Raw genomic sequence first — 23,210 nt, 5'->3', positions numbered from 1 at the left:
TTTGTGTTGGCACATATTGTCAAAAATAAAGGATAACATTTTGGTTTCAGTTGTTTGTAAGTTTCAATTATTTATTTGAGAGGGTTAAAGAACTTCAACTTAAAAATTGGGTTGAATGTTTCCTGTAATCTTCATTTCCTCGTCTCAAAAGGTTTATAACCAGTTCTAGTGGGTGTTCCATTTGTGTGTGTGAATTAGGGTCTCAGTTCTAAACTTGTAAGTCTGTGAAAGACCATTGGCTTTTTAGTGAGAACCGCTTTTATGTTTTGTATTGAGTTAATTTAATAATGCGTTTGAGATTTCCCTTTTCATCGTGTGAGACCATTTCACTGTTGGCCATGAAGTTGTTATTCTGGAGTGATGTGCAGTCAAGGGAGGCTAGTGAGGCAGTGTTTTTTGCACGTTTTTTCATTATACTGTACAGTACACAGTTCCAGCAAGGCTGTGCCTCACCTGTCATCATGGAAATATAAAATTATAAATGTATTAAATCGTTTTATTTATTCACTGTTAAGTTATTTCTTGTCTAACTTCACGATTGTTGGGTTTTCTTTTTCAAAATCCGTCACGAACCAAGGCGGGAAACATGATTGAGAACCCAATAGCGTAACGTACTCACAGTTTATTAGGGAGAGGAGGAATGCGCACACACTCGATCCGGGGATCGATGGTCGCGGAAGTGTATTGAAATCCGAACAAAAGAGTTGTCAAAATCAAACAGATTAAGCCAAAAATAAAACAGGATCAAATACAAGCAAATTCACAGAACTAGGCATTTCACAGAGTTTAACAGGAGTCTTGCAGAAGTTTCACAGACGCTCTGACAACCAGGCAACTCGCGAGACCGCGTTTAAGTAGTCCAGCAGCAATCTGTCAATGCGCTTCAGCAGGTGTCAGTGGGCGGGGCCAATTTGGGCGCCGTGGCAACCGCAACAGAACCTGGCGCCACACAGCGGGGACCAATTGAGCGCCATGGCAACCATGACAAAATCATTGAATTGTCATATTTTATGAATATTATTAATACAATTAGTATGTGATGAACTTCTGTGCGGAGCTTCTACGCGCTACAGTGAGACACGCAATCCACTTGCCTCATAGTAGAGAGCAGTAGTGAGACCAAGGATTCTGATTTTGTGTATACCTCAGCCCCAAACCATAGAATTAGAGATAGTATTGGCAAACTAACAGAAAATCAAACCTTCCAGTATTTTTTTCTCAGTACATCAACTTTTTTTCATGATGGAGAGTTTCCTGTCTATTGATGTTTTTATTCAAAAGGACACATAATTCATGTCTAAGTTTCGTAAAGTGACCTGACTATATATAGACTTCACCACATGTTACTGGTTTTCTGTGATTTGTTCTAATGTCTTTCATTTGTTCAGTAGGTACAAGAAAATAAAAGTAGCGTGGGGGGCACATCAGTGGATGTTTAAATGATGATAGTTTATGAAAAAGTGTAACCTAGTTATTTTACATTCACTGTAATAATACTGCATTCATGGCATGTCGACATCAGACTTTGACAAGTTATGGCACATTCTCGACCCTATAAAGCACGAATGTCGAACATATGCCCGCAGGTTGATTTGGTCTGGCTGCTATATATTTTTTGAGTATGTCAAAAAAGAAGCTCGTTCTAGCTCATTTCTATCATAAGCAATGTTCCCTGTAATTTTCCACGGGTCTGAGCGTTCACACAAAGTCGGTGAGCAACGCTTGAAACAACAGTGAGCAACCATAATCCCAAGTGTGGCAACTAAATCAATATCAAACATGTCCAAAACTTGACATCAAGTTACATTTTGCTGAGTTTCTGACAATGCAAAATTATTTTTCTCTTTTGAATGAATTGACTCATGTACTATTGCAAAGGTTGTATGGCCTACAAACGTCGTTTGTCCTTACAATTCTTTCACAAGATAACCGTTTCTTTTTATTTCCTGACATATTTTGTCGCATAAGATTAACATTTTGGGGGGCTTATTTAGTCGGTTGTAAGATACACAACTGTACTTAATCACATTTTTTAGTGGAAGTACAATGTTGGCAACAAGATTCACTTGATATAATTGGAAATTATTTGAATGCAACACAAACTTTTTTTCTTTTTTCCGTGGTTTTTTTCCAATTTTAAAAAAAAATCCTTTAAAAAAAATCTCATTGTGTTTATTTTTTCTGAGCTGTTACTTTTTTCTTTTTGTTCTCTATTTACGTTTTTCCTACATTTCTTTCTTTTCTTTTTTTATGGCTTTTTTCTAAATTTTTCCTTTGTTTTTTCTCCTCCTTTTGTCTGTTTTGTTTACAACTTTTCACTACTTTTTCATTTTGGTATTTTTTTCTTTTTTGTTCTATTCCCCCCCTTCCTTTAAGTCATTTTGTGCATGATTTTATATAATATTTGGTCATGTTGGGATTAAACAAGCAAAAACAACCTGAAGAGCCATTTAGGACCCGAAAAAGCCGGTTCCTTTTAGTGAGCCGAGCCGAAGAAGCCGGTTCTCGACAAACTCTACTAACTTTACTCAACCTCGTTCTACTTCGACTCGACTTCAAAATACCGCATTTAGGGCACAACGTCATGGGAACCCATGTATTTTTACGTTCATGCACTGTAACTTTGACTCAAGTCGCTTCTTGATTAGTCATTTTGAGCCCTCATTTTTGTGCGCTGGCTAGATTTTCTTGTGCGCTGAGAATGTGCGAGCAGTGCACAATTGCGCACGTGCGAAGCTTAGAGGGAACACTGATCGTAAGTTAAGATTTATTACGAATAAATGAAAACCAAATTTTCCTTCCTGTCGCTAGAGGACAGTAAAGGAGTCCCATATTTGGGACTGCTTATTTTTTAAACCGATGTTCTCTGTGATAAATAATAATAAAACAAAGGAGCACTCAAGGTTAACGAACAAACACTTAAATGACATAAATAAATGTTGTGCTATTCAGGGTTTGCCACCTGATATTGATGCACTTCTAAAGGCGAAAATATGCCAAGTTTTAGAAACCAGCAGCAGCAAGTAGTCTGCAGAGCTGCAAGCAGAGAGAGGGGATAAAAGTGTGATTGCACGTCATTTGTTTGCACAGATCATTAAAAATACTATTTGTTTGGTTTCATGAAAAGGCAATCTTGTGCAGTATTTTCTCAGCTTGAGTAGGCCCAACCTGGTAGTTGCATCCATGTTATTGCCCATTCACTGCTAAAACTCGTATTTTGTTTTTTTAATTTCTTGCAAGGCAGTATAACAATTGATACAAGAATATTTTTATTTCTAGCTCCCACTCGAGTTTCTTTAGTGTGGTGAGTTGGTTCAGATTTAAAGCTGCATTCATTCAACTGTTAAAATAAATGTTTTAACACATTCAATGCCAAACATGAAAAAAAAATGTTTCCATTGTTTGGGAATAAAAGTGTTGTGCTTAGCTCATAAGAACCCAGACCATTTTTTTTGCTATAGGAAAAATATGTGGAATATTTTACAAACCAGGTGGACTACTCAAAACACATTTCTGATGATTTTTTTCTCAGTAACACTTTTTTTATATAATGTTCTGTGTTGTTACATATACAGTATATGACATTGTGTGTTAGTAGTAAACATATTATTAATTTGATAATAGGTAAACATAACAGTTTTTAGTGCTTGTAACATGAAAAGTGCCTTTTTACTTGCATTTCAGCAACATATTGTCATGATTACCGATGTGAATCACCTGTGCCCGCTCATTTAGCGCCAACCGCTGCGGGTTCTGATTGGCTCCCTGTCCCTATTCAAACCCAGTCCTGTCAATTCCCTGTTGTCAGTCCATCTGTGAACCTCTGTTTATACAATGCAAGCCTTTTTCGACCCTGACTTCCGCCTGTCCCATTTTTTGCTCCCTTTTGTCTCCGGCTACGACCTGTTTTGATCCCGACCACGTCTGCTCTCCCATCCCAGCCTACGACCCATTTTTGATCCCGACTACGTCTACTCTTCCGTCCTGGCTTAAGACTCGTTTCCGACCCCGACCACGTTATGCTCCCTTGTTCCGGCTACCGACCTGTTTTCCGTCCCTGACACCGCCATTGCTCGCTACGGAAGATCCACTTCCGTGTTCGGATCAGAATTTGAGAGCGACTTGCTTCCCGCGTCAAGCGAACACCAGATCGTAAGCGCAGCCCTTCCTCTTTCTTTCAATATAACTGGTGGTAAACGTTACGCAATTGGGTCCTGATTCCGTTCTGGTCCTGACACAAATAATGTAGCTGTGAGATTAATAGAAAGTTTTACATGAAATTCTGCAGTTTTGCTTTGTAATAAAATTGTGAATTGTAACAAAAATAAATAATACTGCATATTTGGAGGTGTTTGTAGCAAGTTATCATTTGTATAGAGTGCTGAACAAGGGACGCAAAAACAAAAGTCGTGCAAAACTAAAAAGTGTTTTAGCCTGAACCAGAGAGTAAGACTCAAAATGGTTCTGTTCCTCAGTGAAGCAAAGACACACATCACATTTCTCACAGAGAGTGGTTGATGCATGGACTTCGCAGTGTTTGCAGGCGAATGTGCAACTTGGTCAGAGTGAACATCATCTGGAACTCCAAGCCGAATCCTTTTGGGCGGTGGTGGTTGTGATGGTGAATATGTGGGACTGATGATGGTCGGCCTCTTCCTGTCTGCAAACGAATGAGGCTAATGGCAACCTCTGCCTGGAAACATCTTTTGTCACTGTAAATCTTTTACATCAAGTAGTTTACAGTCGATCAACCATGCATTAACCAGACCTAACATGATGGTGTGCCAGAACAAGTGGAGCCACCACCTCCGTGACCTCATGTCTCACTTGCACCTTGCGATGCGTGAATTAAGGATATTGATTTCTCTCATGGATGTGTTTTACTCTTTCACAAAGTGAGGTCTCGTAAACTACAAAGATTTCCTGTCCGCTTTTCTCCAACATCGACCATTATCTTTAGGCTTAACTGCACAGTAGGATGAGATCAGGGTAACAGATTTGTTATCATACCAGTTGAAAATATCCAGCCTTTCTTGTTTATCCACAAACTCAACTTCTCTTGCCAAGGTTTTATCATCTTTAGGCTGACCCAAAGGAAAGCGTTTGACACGCAGAGTCCCACAACATGGATCTGGTGCTGAAGAAGTTTGAGTACCAGTTGTCATGATTACCGATTGGAATCACCTGCGCCTGTTCATTTGGCGCCAGCCGCTGCGGGCTATCTGATTGGCTCCCTGTCCCTTTTTAAGCCTGGTCCTGTCACTCTCCTTTTGTTAGTCCGTCTGCGAACCTCCGTTGATACAAAGCAAGCCTTTTTGACCCTGACTCCCGCCTATAATTCTGACGAAGACATGGTTAAACTTATCCATCCCGGCTGACGCTCAAGGAAACTGTGCGGGTCAGATGTATCGACATTTCGTTCTGTATACACGTGTACACGAATGACAATAAAGTATATCTGAATCTGAATCCCGTTTTTGCACCTGTTTTTCCACCTGCCCGTTCCTGATCTCCCCATTTGTCTCCGGCTACGATCTGTCTTGATCCCGAACAATGTGTATGCTCTTCTGTCCCGGCTTACGACCCGTCCTGACCCCGACGACGTTTTTGCTCTCCTATCCCGGCCATCGACCTGTTTTCCGTCCCTGACACCGCCATCGCCCGCTACAGAAGACCCACTTCACTATTCGGATTACAATCTGATTGCAAGAGCGACTTGCTTCCCGCGTCCAACGAGCACCGGATCGTTGGCACGGCCCTTCCTCTTTCTTTCAATAAAACTAGTGATAAACGTTACGCAATTGGGTCCTGATTCCGTTCTGGTCGTGACACCAGTGGTGCTAAAGAAAAAACATTGTCAGCAAACACATTGTAGTTTTGGTCTGATGGGAGGGTTTCACACAGCTTGACCACATCATTGACCACTTCTCAAGGTTTTTTTTCTTTGTCCTCGTGTAGGTTTTAGATCAGGGGATGGTGTACATAACTTGACTTGATTTATTTTCAATGTACTGTACGTACAATCCCTCGACGGGGACGTTGACCCAACCAACATGGCCGCTACGTAGGCATGCTATTTAGCGTGCTGCTACAGCGCACTGATGTATCTTGTGTTGAGTAGATGGCTGTGGTGACGACTATCGCCGTCGTTGTTTTCGCGGCAAACTCAAGTGCACGTTCGCATTCACTCGCCAAAGCAAACCAGAGGTTATTTGTCCTCTGACATGCCAACCTGAAGTATTCTTGTATGTGTAAGTAACGTAAATGTTTGTGGCTTTTGCAGCCCGACTACAATGACAAGCTGCTGTCTGTTAAGCTATTAGTGATGGAGTTCCGTCAGATTACTTTGCTAAGCTAACTAGCAAATTTACATAGAGGGACCTCTCTCTCATCACCTGCCTGACGTCATGATGGCTTAGGAGTTGTGTTGTAAATAAGAATAATAACATTTTACCAAACGATATGCTTCAAAGATTGAAATGCGTTCGGACTGAATTATTTTTTCTTTTATTATTTTATTTGTGTTCGTCCTCCCATACCTCTGCTAATTGCTCTCATTATTAATAATCACAATCTCCCTTATTAAGCGATAATAAAAAGTGTAAACACAACAAGGCACCTATTTACTCACAGCAAAATGGGGTTATGTAGATTAGGGGTCTTAAACTTGATTTTCTTGGGGATCGCCGGACCCTTGTTCTCAGTGAAGTGTGGCCGCTTCAGTTTAAATAAAAATGTCTTTTAGGGGAAAAAACATCTATACAAAATAAGTTAAATAAAATAATACATACTGTATATCGATAATTGGTTAGAAGATCAATAGGGAAAGACTACATGCATACGAGATGAAAAATTGAATCGTTAATAAGACACTCATGTATGTTTTAAGCCTTAAATTTTCTGAACATGGCTTCTTGCAAAATAATTTAACATTCAACTTCAGTGATTAGGGATGAAACAAATACAGCCATTTTGTGTTTTATTACCACAGTCAAGCAGAAACTGATAAAAAAGAGAGTTCACTAAGTAACCAGTTCAGTTTCACCTATTTGATACAGGGGGTCCTTCTATCCCTTATCCAGATCCAGATGTTTTAGTTTGTAGTTGACAGTTGAATGAGTAATGGATGATTGTGCACTTTTGGTTATTTTATTATACCTGTAATAGGATAACAATACACTAGAAGAACGCATGTGGAAATTTACAAAAAAAAAAGAATACTAATACTTTGTTTGGATATTTAATGTGTCTACGGAGATTGTTTGTTATTGATTATTGTAAATAAACTCAAATCAGTGTGATGTTTTAAGCAGAGGGATCCACACAGCCACATTTCAACCCCAAATCTCCTTATTTTACAGAGACCCTGTGGTTGAAGCCTAGGCCACTTTAAATCAATATTACTCTGTGGTACCCGAGGTAATCTGGGACCTGAACACATTGTCCTTAAAGCTTTAGTTTAACAGAGGTGACTATCTACTCCATGAAGGCAATATCCACAAAGCCATCTCAGGGGCCACATGTTTTTAGACCTCTGATGTAGAATAAAAACAAAGATAATTTGTGTGAACACGTTTATTTTATTGACCAAATAATGAAGTCAAGTCAAGTCATGTTTATTTGTATAGCCCTTAATCACAAATAGTCTCAAAGGGCTGCACAGACCACAGATCATTGCAAACCACAGACTATTATTGCACCATCCCCTGATCTAAAACCTACATGAGGGCATGGAAAAACTCAAAAACCTCAACATGAAGAAAATTAAGAAACCTTGAGAAGGGACCGCACATGAGGTAATCACCCTTCCAGAATGACCGGGCTGCAGTGGATGTTGCAATAACAGATAATACACAGTTATTGTCAACAAGAAATATAGGTCATTCACAAGCTATTGAATAGAAGTGTGTTTTAAGCCTAGATTTAAACAGTTCCACTGAGGTTGCGGATCGAATCTCTTTTGCAGTGTTGCTTATATATGTAGCAATGTAATTTCCTTTTTTTATTCCTGTACAAAAATAGTTTTACTGTGTACACGATTTAAAATGATTAAAAAAAATCTATAAAGTATGAGAAAAACGTTTAATTTGACATGCACGTCTTCCTGAACTCGCTGCGTTTTAATGATCAGTGCACAAATTACTGTTTGTCCTATTGTGCCGTCAAAGATAGGTGATGTGTATCTCTGAGTGAGTGCATGAGTAGCATTTATGATGTAGTCATTGTGTGGTCTTCTAATGCCCAGTGACAAGATGCCATCCAACGTAGAGATCAAGGCTAAAGTGAGCCATCCGCTTCAGTTCTCCAAGATAGCATCCCAGCTCAGTGGATCAGAAGGCAGCATCATCAGGCAACATGACACCTTCTTTCACAGCCGCCAGGGACGTCTCAAATTGAGAGATTTTATGGTAGCGCTACCCATTAGTCCCGCGGCTCTTTCCCGTAAGAGACGTCAAGACACAATTGTTTTATGTTTTTTTTTTGTAGGACGGCTCGGGTCAACTGATTTTCTATGAGCGTCCCGACACAGATGGACCCAAACTCTCCCAATTCTCCATCAGTCTAACTTCAGATCCAGTTGGCCTGAAGGTGTGTGCCCATTGCATGGATAGTCTTGGGTAGTGTTTTTATTGTTTTATTTATTTATTTTTTTAGCTCGGCGTATCTGATTTGAGATCATACATTATAGCATCATTCGTTTTTTGATTTTAATTTTTAAATGTTAACTCTGCTTGGGATTGGGCATAAAATTTCAATCATTAAGTCAGGCTGGGCCAGATGGGGCTTCTCTCTCACCGTTTTTTAAAATTGTATTTGTGGAGTATCAGCACAGCATGCATACTGTTAAGTGCACTTACTTTTACTTAGGTAATTATTTGAATGACTACTTATTACCCCTACTTGAGTAATATCATTCCGAAGTAACAGTAGTTTTACTTGAGTAACACACTTTGGCGCCACACGTACTTTGGCACCAAAGTGTGCACTTGATTTAAAAGCCCAAGCCCGAAGTAAATTTGAAACGGCACTTTGGTGCTGCGCGTACTCCGGGCTCAATCCCTCAAATCAAGTGAACCGCTCGGGTTTCAGGCTGGTGCGGCCTTTTATACCACTGGTTCAGGTCAGGGTGGATTTTTTTAGGCTTGATCTTACCTTTAATTTGTGCTCTTCAGTATCCATCCATCCGTTATCTGCACTGCTTATCCTCAGTAGGGTCGCGGGGGTGCTGGAGCCCATCCCAGCTATCAGGCAGTGGGCAGGGGACACCCTGAACCGGTTGCCAGCCAGTCGCAGGGCACACAGGGACAGACAATTTGCTCGCTCATTCACACCTAGTGACAATTTGGACCGGTTAATTTACCTGAAATGCATGTTTTTGGAATATGGGAGGAAACCCGAACACCCGGAGGAAACCCACGCAAGCACGGGGAGAACATGCTAACTCCGCACAGGAGGTTTGATCTCATGACCTCAGAACTGTGCCGCACACATGCTAACCACTGCGCCGCCGTGCTGCCCCTGCTCTTCAGTATATGTTTTATGATACCCCGACTATTCTCGTGCATCTTTGACTCCTAGCTGATTCAAGCAGACAGGAAACTTACAGAGGTGAATAGTGAATGTAGCAATGTGATAACTGACCTTATCCTCATCAACTCAGCATTCTGAAACAGAACGCGCAAAAGAATTGGGGGGAGAGCTGAAATGTTCTGACAAGTTTGTGGTCTTCCCCTGATTTGCCAGCTCATTTTCCTACACCAGATGTAGTTTCATTGAGGCCAGTGCCGGAGAAAACTAAAGGAGGAATGAAAATGAAATAAGCATAGGAAGATTGTTAGCCACAAACACAGCATCATCTGAATGATCTTAAAGGAAGTTATTCTTAGTATTAGATTATAGTTTGAGGGTTTGTACGGTCTTATTGTAGTTACCCCGTTTACTCAAACAGGGACAAAGGCTGGAGGTCCACTTAAAACAAAACAAAAAAAGAATTCAATCATTCAATCTAAGGCTGCAACAATGAATTGGCGCAGTGGTTAGCGCGTGTGCGGCACAGTTCTAATGTCTTGGGAACCTCCTGTGTGGGTTCAAATCCAGCTACCAGCCTACCTGTGCGGAGTTTGTATGTTCTCCCCGTGCGCAGACAGGAAGAGGCCGACCATCACTTAGTCCCACATATTCACCATCACAACCACCACCGCCCAAAAGGGTTCGGCTTGGAGTTCCAGATGAAGTTCACTCTGACCAAGTTGCACATTGGCCTGCGTGGGTTTCCTCCGGGCACTCCGGTTTCCTCCCACATTCCAGAGACATGCATTTCAGGTGGATTGACCGGTCCAAATTGTCCCTAGGTGTAAATGAGCGAGCGAGTTGTCTGTCCCTGTGTGCCCTGCCATTGGCTGGCAAACAGTTCAGGGTGTCCCCTGCCCACTGCCCGATGATTGCTGGGATGGGCTACAGCACCCCCGCGACCCTACTGAGGATAAGCGGTGCAGCTAATGAGATGAGATGAGATTAAAATTGATTATTAAAAGTGTTGGCAACTAATTACCTCCTCGATTTTTTTTGTGTTGTACAATTTATGAGCCACTAAGCACGTTAATCGATGCAAATAACGGCATTTGATCTCATCAGATGTAAAGTTGTAGTAGCACTTTGGTCCGCCAGAGGGCGTCTTGAGACCGTTTTCATAAAAGTACAGTATCTTACTCATTTTTTGGAACGTTTCATCATGACAAACAAAATTAGCATAAAACAGTCAAGCACTACAAAGTTAACAAGGTAACAGAAAATGGTGCAGAAATATAGAGAAAAAATATGAAAAATGATTAATAACATTTAAAGTAAAAAGAACACTAATAATAATGACATGTTTATACAATGTTTTTGTTTTATGTGGTAAGTCAAAAGGTAATACTATCTTTGGATAAGGTGGTAGGAAAAAAGTACACATTTGCTGGTGTATAGCTTACATTTGTATGTATTTTTTTTTGTCAAACACTTTTTTATTGTTTTATATTATAGAATATTCTGTTGTGTTTTGCACAATTTCTTTATATCCCTCCAAAACTTCAATATTTCAGTATAGGATGAAATTAAAAATGTGTTTTTAAAAAAATCCCGATTCGTCGATTAATTGTAAAAATAATTGACCGATTCATCGATTATTAAAAATAATCGTTAGTTGCAGCCCTAATTCAATAATTCAGTTTTGTTTGAAGGAAAGAAATATTGCACATTATTTTTCAAAGTATTTATCAATCTGCATTTGTCAATTTGATTAAAAAATATATTAATCCAAAAAAAGACAAACGATTTTTTTTTTCATTCAAAATACAAATAACGCTATTCACACTAAACTCAATAAACAAATATGTCATCAAGAGGGAATGGAACGAAGAGGGTTCATTTGGAGTAGTTGAAAAAGTGATGGATTTACTGTACAATGTGAAAATAGCTAATGAAATAAATGAGCAGTGGTTTAATTTTTCTGTTGCTACCAGTACCTTGTGCAAAAAAGGAAGACTCTGTCGCTGTGGTCGTCAGAAGCTTTCCTTTTAAGGAGAAGGAGGCTTGCTTTTGGGTGTGCTTTGGTCTAGAGAAAGAGAGCAGCTGGGAGAGAGAGAGAGCGAGCTCATCTTTATAACTCTTTTGGCGCGCGTGACATGAGCGAGCGACTTGCGGTTCTGGTGTCCTGGAAAAGAGCGAAGCGCTGCATATGCCGCCACCTTTTAAAAGCCTTGGAACGTCATCGACCACCAGAAGCGTGTCATCTAAACCTGCTCTGTAATTTCCTCAAAGCAATGTACTGAAAGCTTCATTAAAGCAAAGTTCTCTAGATGCCAGAATGGGGCCAATTTCACCAAACACGCTATAAAATTCAAGGGCTGTGATCAATCAACAATGTTTTGATTACAAGCTAAAGACTTTGGTGATTTGATGTGATTTGATAAGTCTCTCAAGGCATGTCATGGTCCTGGAATTGGAAGATTGTGTATTTGTAGCAAGGGTATCACCCTACAATATATTATCTATAGGGTTTGTACAGCTGCTTGCAATCCTTGACAATGCTTGAATATTAATGTTGTTTTCAATGTCAAGAAAATGCTTGAATTTTGGGTGTTTCCTGGCAGTCTGACTCTGTAAGACCACGCTTTTAAACAAAGCAAAATTTAAAGTTATAAAAATGACGCAGATAGTAGCTCTAGTCCTCATTATCTAATCGTCATTGTTTCATCTAAGACCACAGGTTTATCACACTAGTCATGGGAATTCATGCAATTAGCACCATACACAGGGTAGGATATCAGGATCATACTAATATTTTATTCCTGCAGTCCAAATTATTAAAATTGGATAATTTAGTAAAATTTTCCACTTCACAACTGCTATTTAAGGTCAACAAAAACATAGTGCCAGAAAACATCCAAAAATGATTCACTCGGAAAGAGGGAAGTTATAACTTAAGGGGCTGTAGTAAATGCAAAATCCCAAAGGTGAGAACCACCAGGAAAAGTATGTGTGTGTCTGTGTGTGGAGTCAAACTTTAGAACAATTTACAAGACGACATTAATCAATGTCCAACGATTTACGTGTTCAAATTTAAATACAAAATAAACATTTCTGGCAGATACAGAGATGAAGAAAATGGGGTATGAGTGATACTAAAGATTGGAAATACTTTGTTAACAACTATAGTAATTTTGTTGTTATTGTTACTATTATATAATAACTGTTATTGCTATTGTTATCATTGGGGTCACAATGATATTTAGTGACTAGTAGCATTATAACATTAATAGATGGCTACTACGATGATTAGTGTATAAAATATGTGACTATTCTTATAATTATTGATATCTGACTTATGTAATATGTATATCCGTGAGATTTTGTTATATTTAGACACAAAAGAGGAGCTATCTGTAAAATGTAATTAATAGGGAAGATGAAGGGGTAGGGAAAATAAGCGTCTGCTTCTGACTACCCCTTTTCGAACATGTTATAGCATTATTTTGTTGTTGAGTCAATGTTTTTATCCTGTTTTTATTTTAATGTTCGAAATGAAGTATTCATTCATTCATTTATTCTTCCTTTGGCCCTGTAAAGAATGAAAAATTGGCCTTGAAAGTGCTTAAATGGGCTTGAATTTGGTCATGAAAAAGGTGTACGAACCCTGTTTGTATCATCCCCGTTTGTGTGTGTGTTCAGGCAGTGCTGTCTGATGCCCTGGGGGTTAAAGGGGAGGTGCGTAAAGAACGTCGTCTCTTCCTGATTGGTCAAACAAGGGTGCACCTGGATGCAGTGGAGGGGCTTGGAAACTACATGGAACTCGAGGTCTTGTAGCCATTTTATTAATGAAATTAGCGCTTTGTGGTTATTTTTGATGAGATTTATTTTTGAAGTCAAATGTTTGAACGTATCTCCAGGTGGTGATGCGTCAAGATCAGACGCTGGAGGATGGCCAGCAGGTGCGCTTTTTTCTGCCTTTACATCATTGAAAATGTGACCATGTTTTGAGTGTTTATTCATTATATGAGTATACATTTGTCTTACACTTTTTCTCTTGTGGTCGCAGGTGGCTGAAGACCTCATGGTGCAATTGGGTGTAACAAAAGAGAGTCTGGTGAAGGGTGCTTATGTGGACTTGCTCCTGGAGGGACGTACCGACACGTAAATTGAACACTCGAAGCAACAACACAGGACTATAAAAAAATAAATCAATTATCTTCAATTAAAAACTGGTTTGTCTTTGAATACAGTAATCTCTCGCTGTGTTATGGTTTACTTTTCCTGGTTTCGATACTTTGCGGATTTTCATCGTACATTGTAATCTGCAGCAGACAACACACAGCAAATGATATCACACGGGCAAATGGCTTATGGCTTTGTATGCTTGTGTTGGGTGGGCATGACTGCGTGTGTATGCGACTGTATATTTGTCAGTCGGGGGTCTCCCAACATCTTTTAGAGCTACTTTTTGTCACTAATTATCGCAAAGGGCTACCAGTTTGATATCCATCCATCCATTATCTGCACCGCTTGTCCTCAGTAGGGTCGCGGGGGTGCTGGGGCCCATCCTAGCTATCTCCGGGCAGTGGGCAAGGGAATTTTGGAATGTGGAGCACGGGGAGAACATACAAACTCCGCACAGGAAGTCTGGTAGCTGGATTTGAATCCACGACCTCAGAACTGTGCCGCACACGCGCTAACCACTGCAACGCCGTGCTGCCCACAGTTTGATATGTATTTCTAAAATAACAACTTATCATCTTATTACTAGATTATAACTATGTTGTTGCTATATTATTACCCTTTCAATTATTGAAAGTAGGGTTAGACTTATTTAACATTTAGAAAATAATTTGTATTAGAAAATCACAGTGACCAGCGCTGGTGAACTACTGGCATTTAAGCAACCGGTCTGCAGGCTACTCAGCTGGCCTTAGGGGGGGTTACCTGGTGCCTGCGGGCACCACATTGGAGACCCCTGACCTATTGTATTTTCCTCTATTATTTGTTGCATGTTCTTCATGATACAACTTTAGCAAGAGCTCATCAAATAAAGCCCTGCCTTCTTTGGATGTTGGCACGTTTTTAATTTTGTGTCAATAAATTCTCATACATGATCATAAAATCATCCAATGAGCAAATTAAAATCCCTTCCCTTTTCCCCTTCCAACATTTTTTCCATTCATTATTGTCTAGCTAAGATTGTCGTAAATGTAAATTGCTTGTTCACTATATTTAAAAAATATACACAAAAGTCTTGAATGAAAATAACACATAAAACCTTTTGTGAAGCAAATTTAAGCTTCTTTGTTACTTTGTCTCTGAGATTGAAATGTAAATAGGCAACTTTATTGTCCTGAGTAACAGTTGGCAGTTGTCATGGTAACTGTTGCCTGTTGTGCTCTGGAGATAAAACTTCCAGCAGGGAGCGCTATAATACTGCTCACGCGGTATTTTTTCCTGCATTCCTTGCATTTTTTAAAAAGCAACCTTTTCCACTAATTGCACCTTTTTAGTTTCTTTTAAAAGTAATGTGACCATAGTCACCATACTGTATTGTAACTTGGACGTTTTTGTCTGCTTTGTTTTTCTGTTTTAACTATTTTCTGTCATTAGGACGATTTGGGCAACAAGTTCAACTTGTGTGCAAGCATTTGAAATAAAAGCACTGTGTGGTGGCTTTTACCGTCATCATTTATTCTCCATTTCCTGCAAAGAATGGTTAACATCTTCCTGAAGAGTGACAGTCTTCATTTAAGTTATTTTTGCTGCCAGGAGACTGGCATTCACACCAAAATACATGTAGCCCCAATGCTCTCAATACTCGCTGGTCCCATCTCTTGGCTTGTGTCGTTGCAGCCTCTGTCAACCTTTTTATGTTGCGCGTGCAAGTACGTGCACTTCTCAGATGTGCTCGAAATAAACTGTTCTTTTTCATCTTCCTTGGGGTTTTGTGTTGGCATTTGGACTGTACTTGATACGCGCCCTTTCTTACTTTCGCCATTTTCATTCTACGCTAAAAAATAGAGGAAAAAAACGTGGGGATGAGCATGACTCTTGGGATGAAATAAACTTTTATCTAAAGCAGGGGTGGGCACTCCGGTTCTCAAGGTCCGCATGTCCTGCAGCACCTCCGATCTAAAGTCACCACTGCACTTTACAGTTTTTGTCCTCTTTCAAATGGTCAGGTTTAGTGTATAATTTCCCATAATGCAGCAGGGTGGGCTGTGATAGGCCGAAGAAAGCACCCCCCCTCCGTCCGTGTTCCGGTGCATCGTTGTCATGGCGACGGGGCCGCTCCTCCACACCCACGCCAATCACCCCGATTCTCTCACCGTGGAAGCCAGCTAGTGGGCAAGTGAGGGGGGGAAAAAGTGAGAAAGAGAGAGGTGTGTTTTCAATCCCACGCATTGGAGTGGGAGATAGTGTGCAAATGCTGACGTTTGTGTGCGTGCTTGTGTGCGTGGGCTGAAGCGACCAGCCTTTCACTCGTTCTGCTACTACCTCTCCCCGCTTCATCTTCTCGTCTCCAGATACACCTCCTCCTCTTGATCCATCATCCTCCACCTCCTCCTATTTTTCCCATCAGTCATCAGGATGGAGACCAAGTCGCAGCTCTGCTGGGTGAGTCCCTAAATGTGTGTGGGTACATGTGTGTTTGCGTGTGCGATCATGTCAGCATCATAACAGTTGTGTGTTGTGTGTGCAACTTTTTTTTATTAGTTGTTCTGTTCCACTTGTCTTGAGGGAGTGGCCAGTCGTCATTATAGTTTAAAATGTGTCTATACTTAAGATAAGACCGTGTAAAGTTGGATTTGTTTTTATTGTGGATTTTCCTCCAGGAATTGTTTGAAGTTTTGGGCTTTTCAACTTTTGTTAGAGGTCAACTTATCCTTAAAAGTGCTGCCCCCTTCAGTTTTGGAGGCCTTTATTTTACTCTTTGGGCTTCTTTCTTATATTCCCCCATATAATAAAGTTGACCATCTCTCTTGACTATTCCTCATCTTACTTTACTTCCTACAGTCTTTGTCCATCCATATTTTCTTCACTTCTCTCCTTAGTGTTCTCGTTCTGTAAATGTTTCCTTTCCTCATTTGTCATTGCACAAGCACATGACTAATAAAAGATTGGATTCGGCTGTTGGGAGTGGTTGGTAGTCAGGAACTGCAGTACCCAATTTGGCTTCCAAAAGGTATTAGAGACCCAACGAAAGCAGACCACACGAAAACTGATGTTTATTGATTTTGTTTATATTTATTGAGGGTGCCTTGACACGAATCCGAGCTAAAGTCACTCACGGAGGCCTTAAGTACAACTGTGTATATTCATGGAAATCGGTTCCGCCGTTTCAGAGCCTATAAGTCACATATAAACGCACGCACACACACACACACAAATTGCGATTTCTAAAGTAGTTTAGATAGATTAGATTACATTTAGATAAATTAGATAGATTACATTTACATTTGTTATCTCATCCTCGAGTCTCCCTATCTCGAATATTTGGCTTATTTGCATCCCTTTTTAATTCAATTGACCTCTTTATTTCCATGATTACTTTTTCTCTCTCGTTTTTCTACACTGTTTCACTCCTTTTCCCACCTCCTTGTCCTCCTCACCTTTATCTTACCGTCTTTTCTTTTTCCTTTGATGACTACTTTGCCTTTTCACTTCGTGCTCCTTTAAAAAAATCTAATCATCTATTGTCATTCAAACCTTTTATTAAATCCTCTGTCCATTTTCATCCCTCCTTTGTCCTCCTCCCTTTTTAGTTGTCCTTTTCCCCCTTACATGTCTCTGCCCAATATGTGGTTGTCTTGGGTAAGTGGCTTGTTGAAATTATAGTTTAAAATGTGTCAATATTTGAGGCAGTGGTTCTCAAATAGGGGGCAGCCCGGTCCCGGGCGCCCCCCCCCCCCCCCCTGGGTAGCGCAAGGCTCCGTCCTCGGAGCGCACTGTTAACCTCAGAACTTTTTTTTTGCTTCCATAAGAATGAAGTGCAATCGCACCTCCACTTAACTAGGGAGCAGTGATACTCTCGTTGGCAGTATTTTTTTTGTTTATCCTCCACGCCATGCATATAGCACAGAGTATAAGGATTAAGTATGAATTGTAGATACAAAGTGAAGCAGACCTTCAAGTGATCACATGAAATAATAAATAACCCGGATGAGGGGACCAACTTCCTGGGGGAGACGGGAGAGGATTTCTTCTTCTCATGGGGTGGGGCATGACATAAAATAATTGAGAAGCACTGATTTAAGGTAAGACAGCATAAGGTTAAATAAGATTTTCCTGCAAGAATTGTTTCAACTTTTTCAACGTTTTAATTATGCTGCCCCCTTCAGTTTTGGAAGCCTGATTTTATCTTGGATTTTTTTCCTTCTGCCTTGTTCCTTACATTCCTCCTCACCCCTTTATGATTAAGTTGGCCACACCTCCTCCCAATTGACTCTCCTGTTCCTCATCACACTTTACTCCCTGGACTTTCTCCATCCATATTTCCCTGACTCATCTACTAAGCACTCTCATGTATTACACTTTTCCTTTCCACAATTATTATTCTATTTGTCAGGTCATCTTCAAGTCCTCCTAATGGTACTTCCAGTGGCGGTCTGTGCATTTCACACCTAGGCTTTCAGCTGTGCTACGTCTGAATCAGTCCAGCCTTCAATAACTATTTTATGGCTATATAACACTTACTACAGATACTTTATATGTGTTCACAACTGTATCTGTACTATCCTCATAATATTGCACTATTATTTAGGTATATAGCCACATTTTACTCAGCAAAAATATTTTTTGGGTGCAAAAAATCCATCCTATCTTTCTCCAAGAAGATTTCAGTCTCACTGTCAAACAGATTATCCATGCGTTTCAGTTCCATAAAAAAGTTATTTTCTATCGCTATCGAAGCTAACACTCAAAGTCGAGTCTATTCTGTTGTAAATCTGGCATATTTCTGGTATTTACTCAATTTAGAGCTAAAAAAGTTCCTTCAACAGATGGATTTGCAATGGATTTTTTTCTTCACTTTTTTGTTCAGGGACAAATGAATATATTATTATAATTAATGTTAGAATCCACCCCCTGCCCCACAGCCAATCATAGTTTCTGAAAGTGCTGACATGTTGTTACACCTTTGTGAAGGCCCTGCACTGCCAACTCGAAATCTGATTGGTTTAATTTAAACCAGCAGTTTTATCGACACTGATGTTTTGCCTCAGGGCCTGCAGAACTGATTGTGAAGGCCTCCAGGTAGATTTCTGTACCCTGGCAACAAGTAATAGCTTATATGTGATTGGTTAAATGCTTAAATATAAAAGCACACATTTGGAATCAGGGTAGCCAGGGGAAAAGTGATGAAATGAAGATGAAAGACAATTTGGAATTATTTTATACGCATTGATATTTTTTAGGCCAGCAGAGAAGGGCTTATAGGTCCTGACAGCGCGCCACCCTGGGTCCTTCACTCTCATTTGCATGTGTCCTTCTTTTCTTACCTTCTTATTTCCATTTTTCCCTCTTTTCTATACTCTTTCACTCATCCCTCCACCTCCTTGTCCTCACATTTTCCCTACCTTTTACCCTCTTGCTCCTTTAAATGTTCTTTTCTGATCATCTCCTGTTGTTCAGACATTTTATTAAATCCCTTGCGTCCATTTATCCCTCTTCTTTCTTCCTCCTCCTCATCCTGGCCTTTGATCTCCCCTCTGGTCTTCTCGCTTTACTTGTCTTCTTCTTTCCTCATTTCCTCAACCCCTTCACCTCCTCATTTCCTCATCTACCTCTCTCCATCCAAACCACTTCATTTACCTCTTCCTTTTTTGCCTTATTGTATTTATTCTTTTGGATTCCTTGGTACATCATTTATTTCTTTAATTACCTCACCTGGAGTTGGTAGTTTTTTGATTCCTTTCCTTTTCTCACCCAACCTCCACTTTTCCCCTTATTCTAACCTGCTCTTCAAACCCTATTTTTATTTTAGTTTTCGTTCCATCCTCATCTTCCCTGTCTTGCCAGAGCCTTCTTCTGATGCTTCAAATCCTTGCCTGCATGCTTTAATTCCATTCTCCTCTCTATCCACAAAGTGTTCTCAGCCCTTACTTTTTTGTACTTTTTTTTTCTCCAGCATCCCCCCTTCATCTTTTGCATTTGTGCGCGTGCGTGTCTGTGCATGTTATGTAAGTGCGGCAGTGAGTGTGTAGGCCGTGGTCTATCTAAAAGCTGATCTGCTGCACATGCTACAGGGGGGAAAAAAGACCACTTCAAGCAGGAAGTGTCTCTCCTTGGCACAGCACGTGGTTGCCATAGTAACACTTCCATCTTTTGGGACAAATTAATGTATTATGTCCACTGTGTCTTTGCGAAAAGAATAACAAAATTCCAAAGCTTCAACTGCTAATGATGTGAAACTTGACAATGTAACGTGTGTGTGCGTGAACGAAAGAGACGAGTGGATCTTATATGCTCCTGTCAACGGTTGCCATGGTAATTGGGCAAGGGGAGCTACAATACCAGGACTGACTTGGGTCTGTGACCATAAGATAATCGAAGCTGGATCTGCATCTGGGTATTATGGTAGCGTATTCCTTAAGCTTAACTTAAAGTTAAACTTCAGAAAACGATATGTCTGTGTATGAGGAGAAATTATATATGTGCCTTGCACACACACGCAATATTATGAGAACATGCAAAAGTGGATTGCTATTTATCTTAAGTACTGTCTGCTCAAAGTTCTACTTGGATTTTGGGGTTGCCCATCCTAAAATTGTATTAAAAGTTCAGCTCTCTGAACAACAACATTTGTGTAATGTATGTTGAGTGGCTAAAATATGTGAGATATATACACACACATTTTGTGATTACAGCGGATGAGCCTTATATTAGGTTATCGATCAAATCTCAGGAACTCATCTTTCTAAATGTCACAAAATGTATCCACGCGGTGTCTGAAGTGTGTATGCGTGGTTGCGCGTGCGTGTTATCTGAGTTGTCCAGCTTCTCACCTTTTCCTTCCTCTTATCCGTTTCTTCGCCCACACAGACAGGAAACGGGAAGTTTGAGTCACAGGAAGTAGTTCTGATCTTTGAGGGGAACGGACATTGTTTTTGATTTTAGCTGTCCACTTGTTGGTGTGTGGCGCCAGGGTATAATAATGCTCCCTCGCTATTGTTGAACGCAGAAGAGTTAACTGCTTTCTTTTCTTTCATGACATTTCGTAAATTGCAAGTTAGCCATAAGGTTATCAAATTACTCCAAACAAAATTATATCAAATTGTCTCAAACTGGCCTCCAAAGAGGCAGTTGTCTATTTGCAGTCTCCACTAACCCTATCTCTTTTGTTTTACCCTCTGCCCCACCCTCCCTTTTTCCACATCCTGGCGCCTGACCCCCATCTTCCTTTCACTGTACCGCCCTCTCCCCAGGATGGCCCGACCGACTCCCACAATACAGTCTGAAAGTCTCCCTGTCACCATCCACCTGAGGCGTCCTGGCCGCATCCCTGACCTCCAGACCGCCAAGCCATCCCCTCCAAGCGTCCCAGATCGAAGGCAGGTTGTAAGCCTGAAGGTGAAGCAGTAACGCCGTCAGGCTTGGGATCAGATTGCGCTTTGGAACATTTTGATGGGAGAGCTGCTAATAGGTAGGAGACTTTACCCAAAGAGAATCCCTAATCCAAACACTGTTGATTTATCGTCGTGAACCATATTGAGCAATCCTGTTGAATGTTAAACTGACATGAATAGTTCACTTAAACAGCAAATTTGCTGCAACACTATCTTGGTTTGTCTTGCTACCAAGCAACTATATACTGTAAACACCATATTTGGACAAAGGTTGTGTGTTTCTCCATCATCTTCTAACATTTTGATCTAGAGAAAAATATCAGCCTGGATAATTATGTGACATCTTGTTTCAATAATGTTAGTTGAAATGAACTGAGGAACTTCATTAACACAAAAGTATTATTTTGGTGCCATCTTCAGGCATTTCGGAACTATTTTGAAGTATTTTTTAGCTTTGTCTTAAAGGTAGTCGAACCACTTATCTGTGTTATGGCTGATGGAAACTTTCCGTGACTTACTTTGTCCAGGCTCTGAGTTCAATTTTGGACATGAACAATGTTTGGGTTGTTATTCTGGCACAGTACCATTATTCAAGTAATGCAGTGATCCACGGACCGATTAATGCCTGGCTATATTCTCACGACCCAGCCTAATAAAAACATTACTAAAAAAACAATACTGGTAAAAATAATAATAAGCCTAACTCCACTGGGTAAATGCTAGACCACTAGGGATCTAGATAACAAAAGAATAGGCATTCGATTTTATCCTATCATCACTCCATTATTACTTACGGTACCATGTCGTTTTGGCTGAACTGTTTTCCGTAATGCTCCATTAAAACGTTGTGCAACTCGGCTCCGTGTGTGAAAATAGTGCAATAATGAGATAAAATCGAATGCCTTTTACAATCCTATATGCCTAGTAGATAGCATTCTGCGCTCTTACCACCGAGATATGGGATCAGTTCCCATTGCATCCAATGCTCGGTAAATATTTTTAGCGATATTTGTTGACTAATCAATCTTTGCTCCATTACGTTATCACTATAAAACATTGGTATAATGCACACTCAAACGTTCAGGGTTTCTTTAGTTAAAAAAAATATGTTTTCAAATGAATAAATATGATATATGCAAAAACCAAGGCCTGATACGAAATTTTATACTGCCCGGTGTCAGTCCAAAGCCCAGTGGTTACTGACCAATGAAACAGTGCATGGCTACCAGGCGGTATCCGGCGTTTGCCTTGAAAAACACTTCGAGCTCCTGGGTAATTATTCACTTGACGAACGTCGTCCTTGTACAAGACAATGCAGGAAAGTTGGCTGCCTTACTTATCACTTATTCAGCAGTCTGAGTCAAGTGTTGTCACCAGCCTAGAATAAACCCATTGAAGCTAGAGGGGGGCTTCTTCTCCCCCAAACGTGCATCTCTTCCTGTATGACAAATGTGGCGGGTATTGTGAAGTTTGGTGGGGTTTATGATATAAATATTTGAAAAGACCCCCCGCCCCCCATGCAGATTAAAAGGAATGGGCCACTGCATGACTATAAGCCATTGAACATGTTTTTTCTGATACTGTAATACAAGTAAATGTAATTGAATATCTACTTCAGTAGACAAGTGGATTGTACCCACAACCACAATATAGACACATGATAAAATGTAGTCACTACAGAGAGCTGTAGAAAAACACACATTACATTTTCTTTAGTGTTTTAAGATTTATTTTGTCTTTTTCAACGATAATATCCAGCAAGTACATTTTTAGATACTCATTGTGTTGTTACATTGTTCATTATATATTATTATATATACTGATTTGGTCAAACCTCAAATAAATAGACTAAATTCTAAAAGAGCAACAATATCACTTTCTCTAGATTTGAAGACAGTGATATAAGAAAGAACCTTCTTTAAAAACAATACTTTTTTGCCGTAAAGGAACAATGTGTATTATTTGACCACTGGATGTCTCTGTAGGCAGCACGGCAGCACAGTGGTTAGCGCATGTGCGGCACAGTTCTGAATTCATGAGATCCAACCTTTCTGTGTGAAGTTTGCATGTTCTCCCTGTGCTTGCGTGGGTTTCCTCCGGGCACTCCGGTTTCCTCCCACATTC

The 23,210-nt window shown here is 40.2% G+C and overlaps 2 protein-coding genes across 2 annotated transcripts in view; both read left to right on the top strand.

Moving 5' to 3' along the window:
* The first annotated feature begins 6,121 nt into the window (after window positions 1-6,121).
* LOC148356798 (uncharacterized) lies at window positions 6,122-13,743 on the top strand. The gene is made up of 6 exons (XM_088348052.1): window positions 6,122-6,251; window positions 8,246-8,408; window positions 8,488-8,589; window positions 13,213-13,338; window positions 13,431-13,472; window positions 13,580-13,743. Exons 2-6 carry the CDS (start codon window positions 8,253-8,255, stop codon window positions 13,676-13,678), a joined length of 525 nt encoding a protein of 174 aa, XP_088204178.1. The 5' UTR covers window positions 6,122-6,251; window positions 8,246-8,252; the 3' UTR covers window positions 13,679-13,743.
* A 2,101-nt stretch (window positions 13,744-15,844) lies between these two features.
* Window positions 15,845-23,210, top strand: part of shank3b (SH3 and multiple ankyrin repeat domains 3b) — a 46,249-nt gene continuing 38,883 nt past the window's right edge. Inside the window, exons 1-2 of the mRNA XM_088346787.1 lie at window positions 15,845-16,137; window positions 20,946-21,163. The gene's annotated coding sequence lies outside the window, so the exon portion shown is untranslated. The remainder of the gene's footprint in view (window positions 16,138-20,945; window positions 21,164-23,210) is intronic.

Source organism: Urocampus carinirostris, chromosome 11 (assembly GCF_059441175.1).
Source record: "Urocampus carinirostris isolate Australia breed hairy pipefish chromosome 11, RoL_Ucar_1.0, whole genome shotgun sequence".
In the NCBI taxonomy this organism is placed as follows: domain Eukaryota; kingdom Metazoa; phylum Chordata; class Actinopteri; order Syngnathiformes; family Syngnathidae; genus Urocampus; species Urocampus carinirostris.
The sequence above is the reverse complement of the archived record's forward strand: the minus strand, read 5'-3'. Positions and strand labels throughout refer to the sequence as shown.

What these genes read in the sequence shown, in the direction of transcription:
- LOC148356798 (XM_088348052.1), top strand. Translation starts at nt 8,253, where the DNA reads ATGCCATCCAACGTAGAGATCAAGGCTAAAGTGAGCCATCCGCTTCAG. An exon ending in TCAAATTGAGAGATTTTATG is followed by an intron (nt 8,409 to 8,487) that starts GTAGCGCTACCC and finishes TTTTTTTTGTAG; the next exon opens with GACGGCTCGGGTCAACTGAT. An exon ending in CGCTGGAGGATGGCCAGCAG is followed by an intron (nt 13,473 to 13,579) that starts GTGCGCTTTTTT and finishes TTGTGGTCGCAG; the next exon opens with GTGGCTGAAGACCTCATGGT.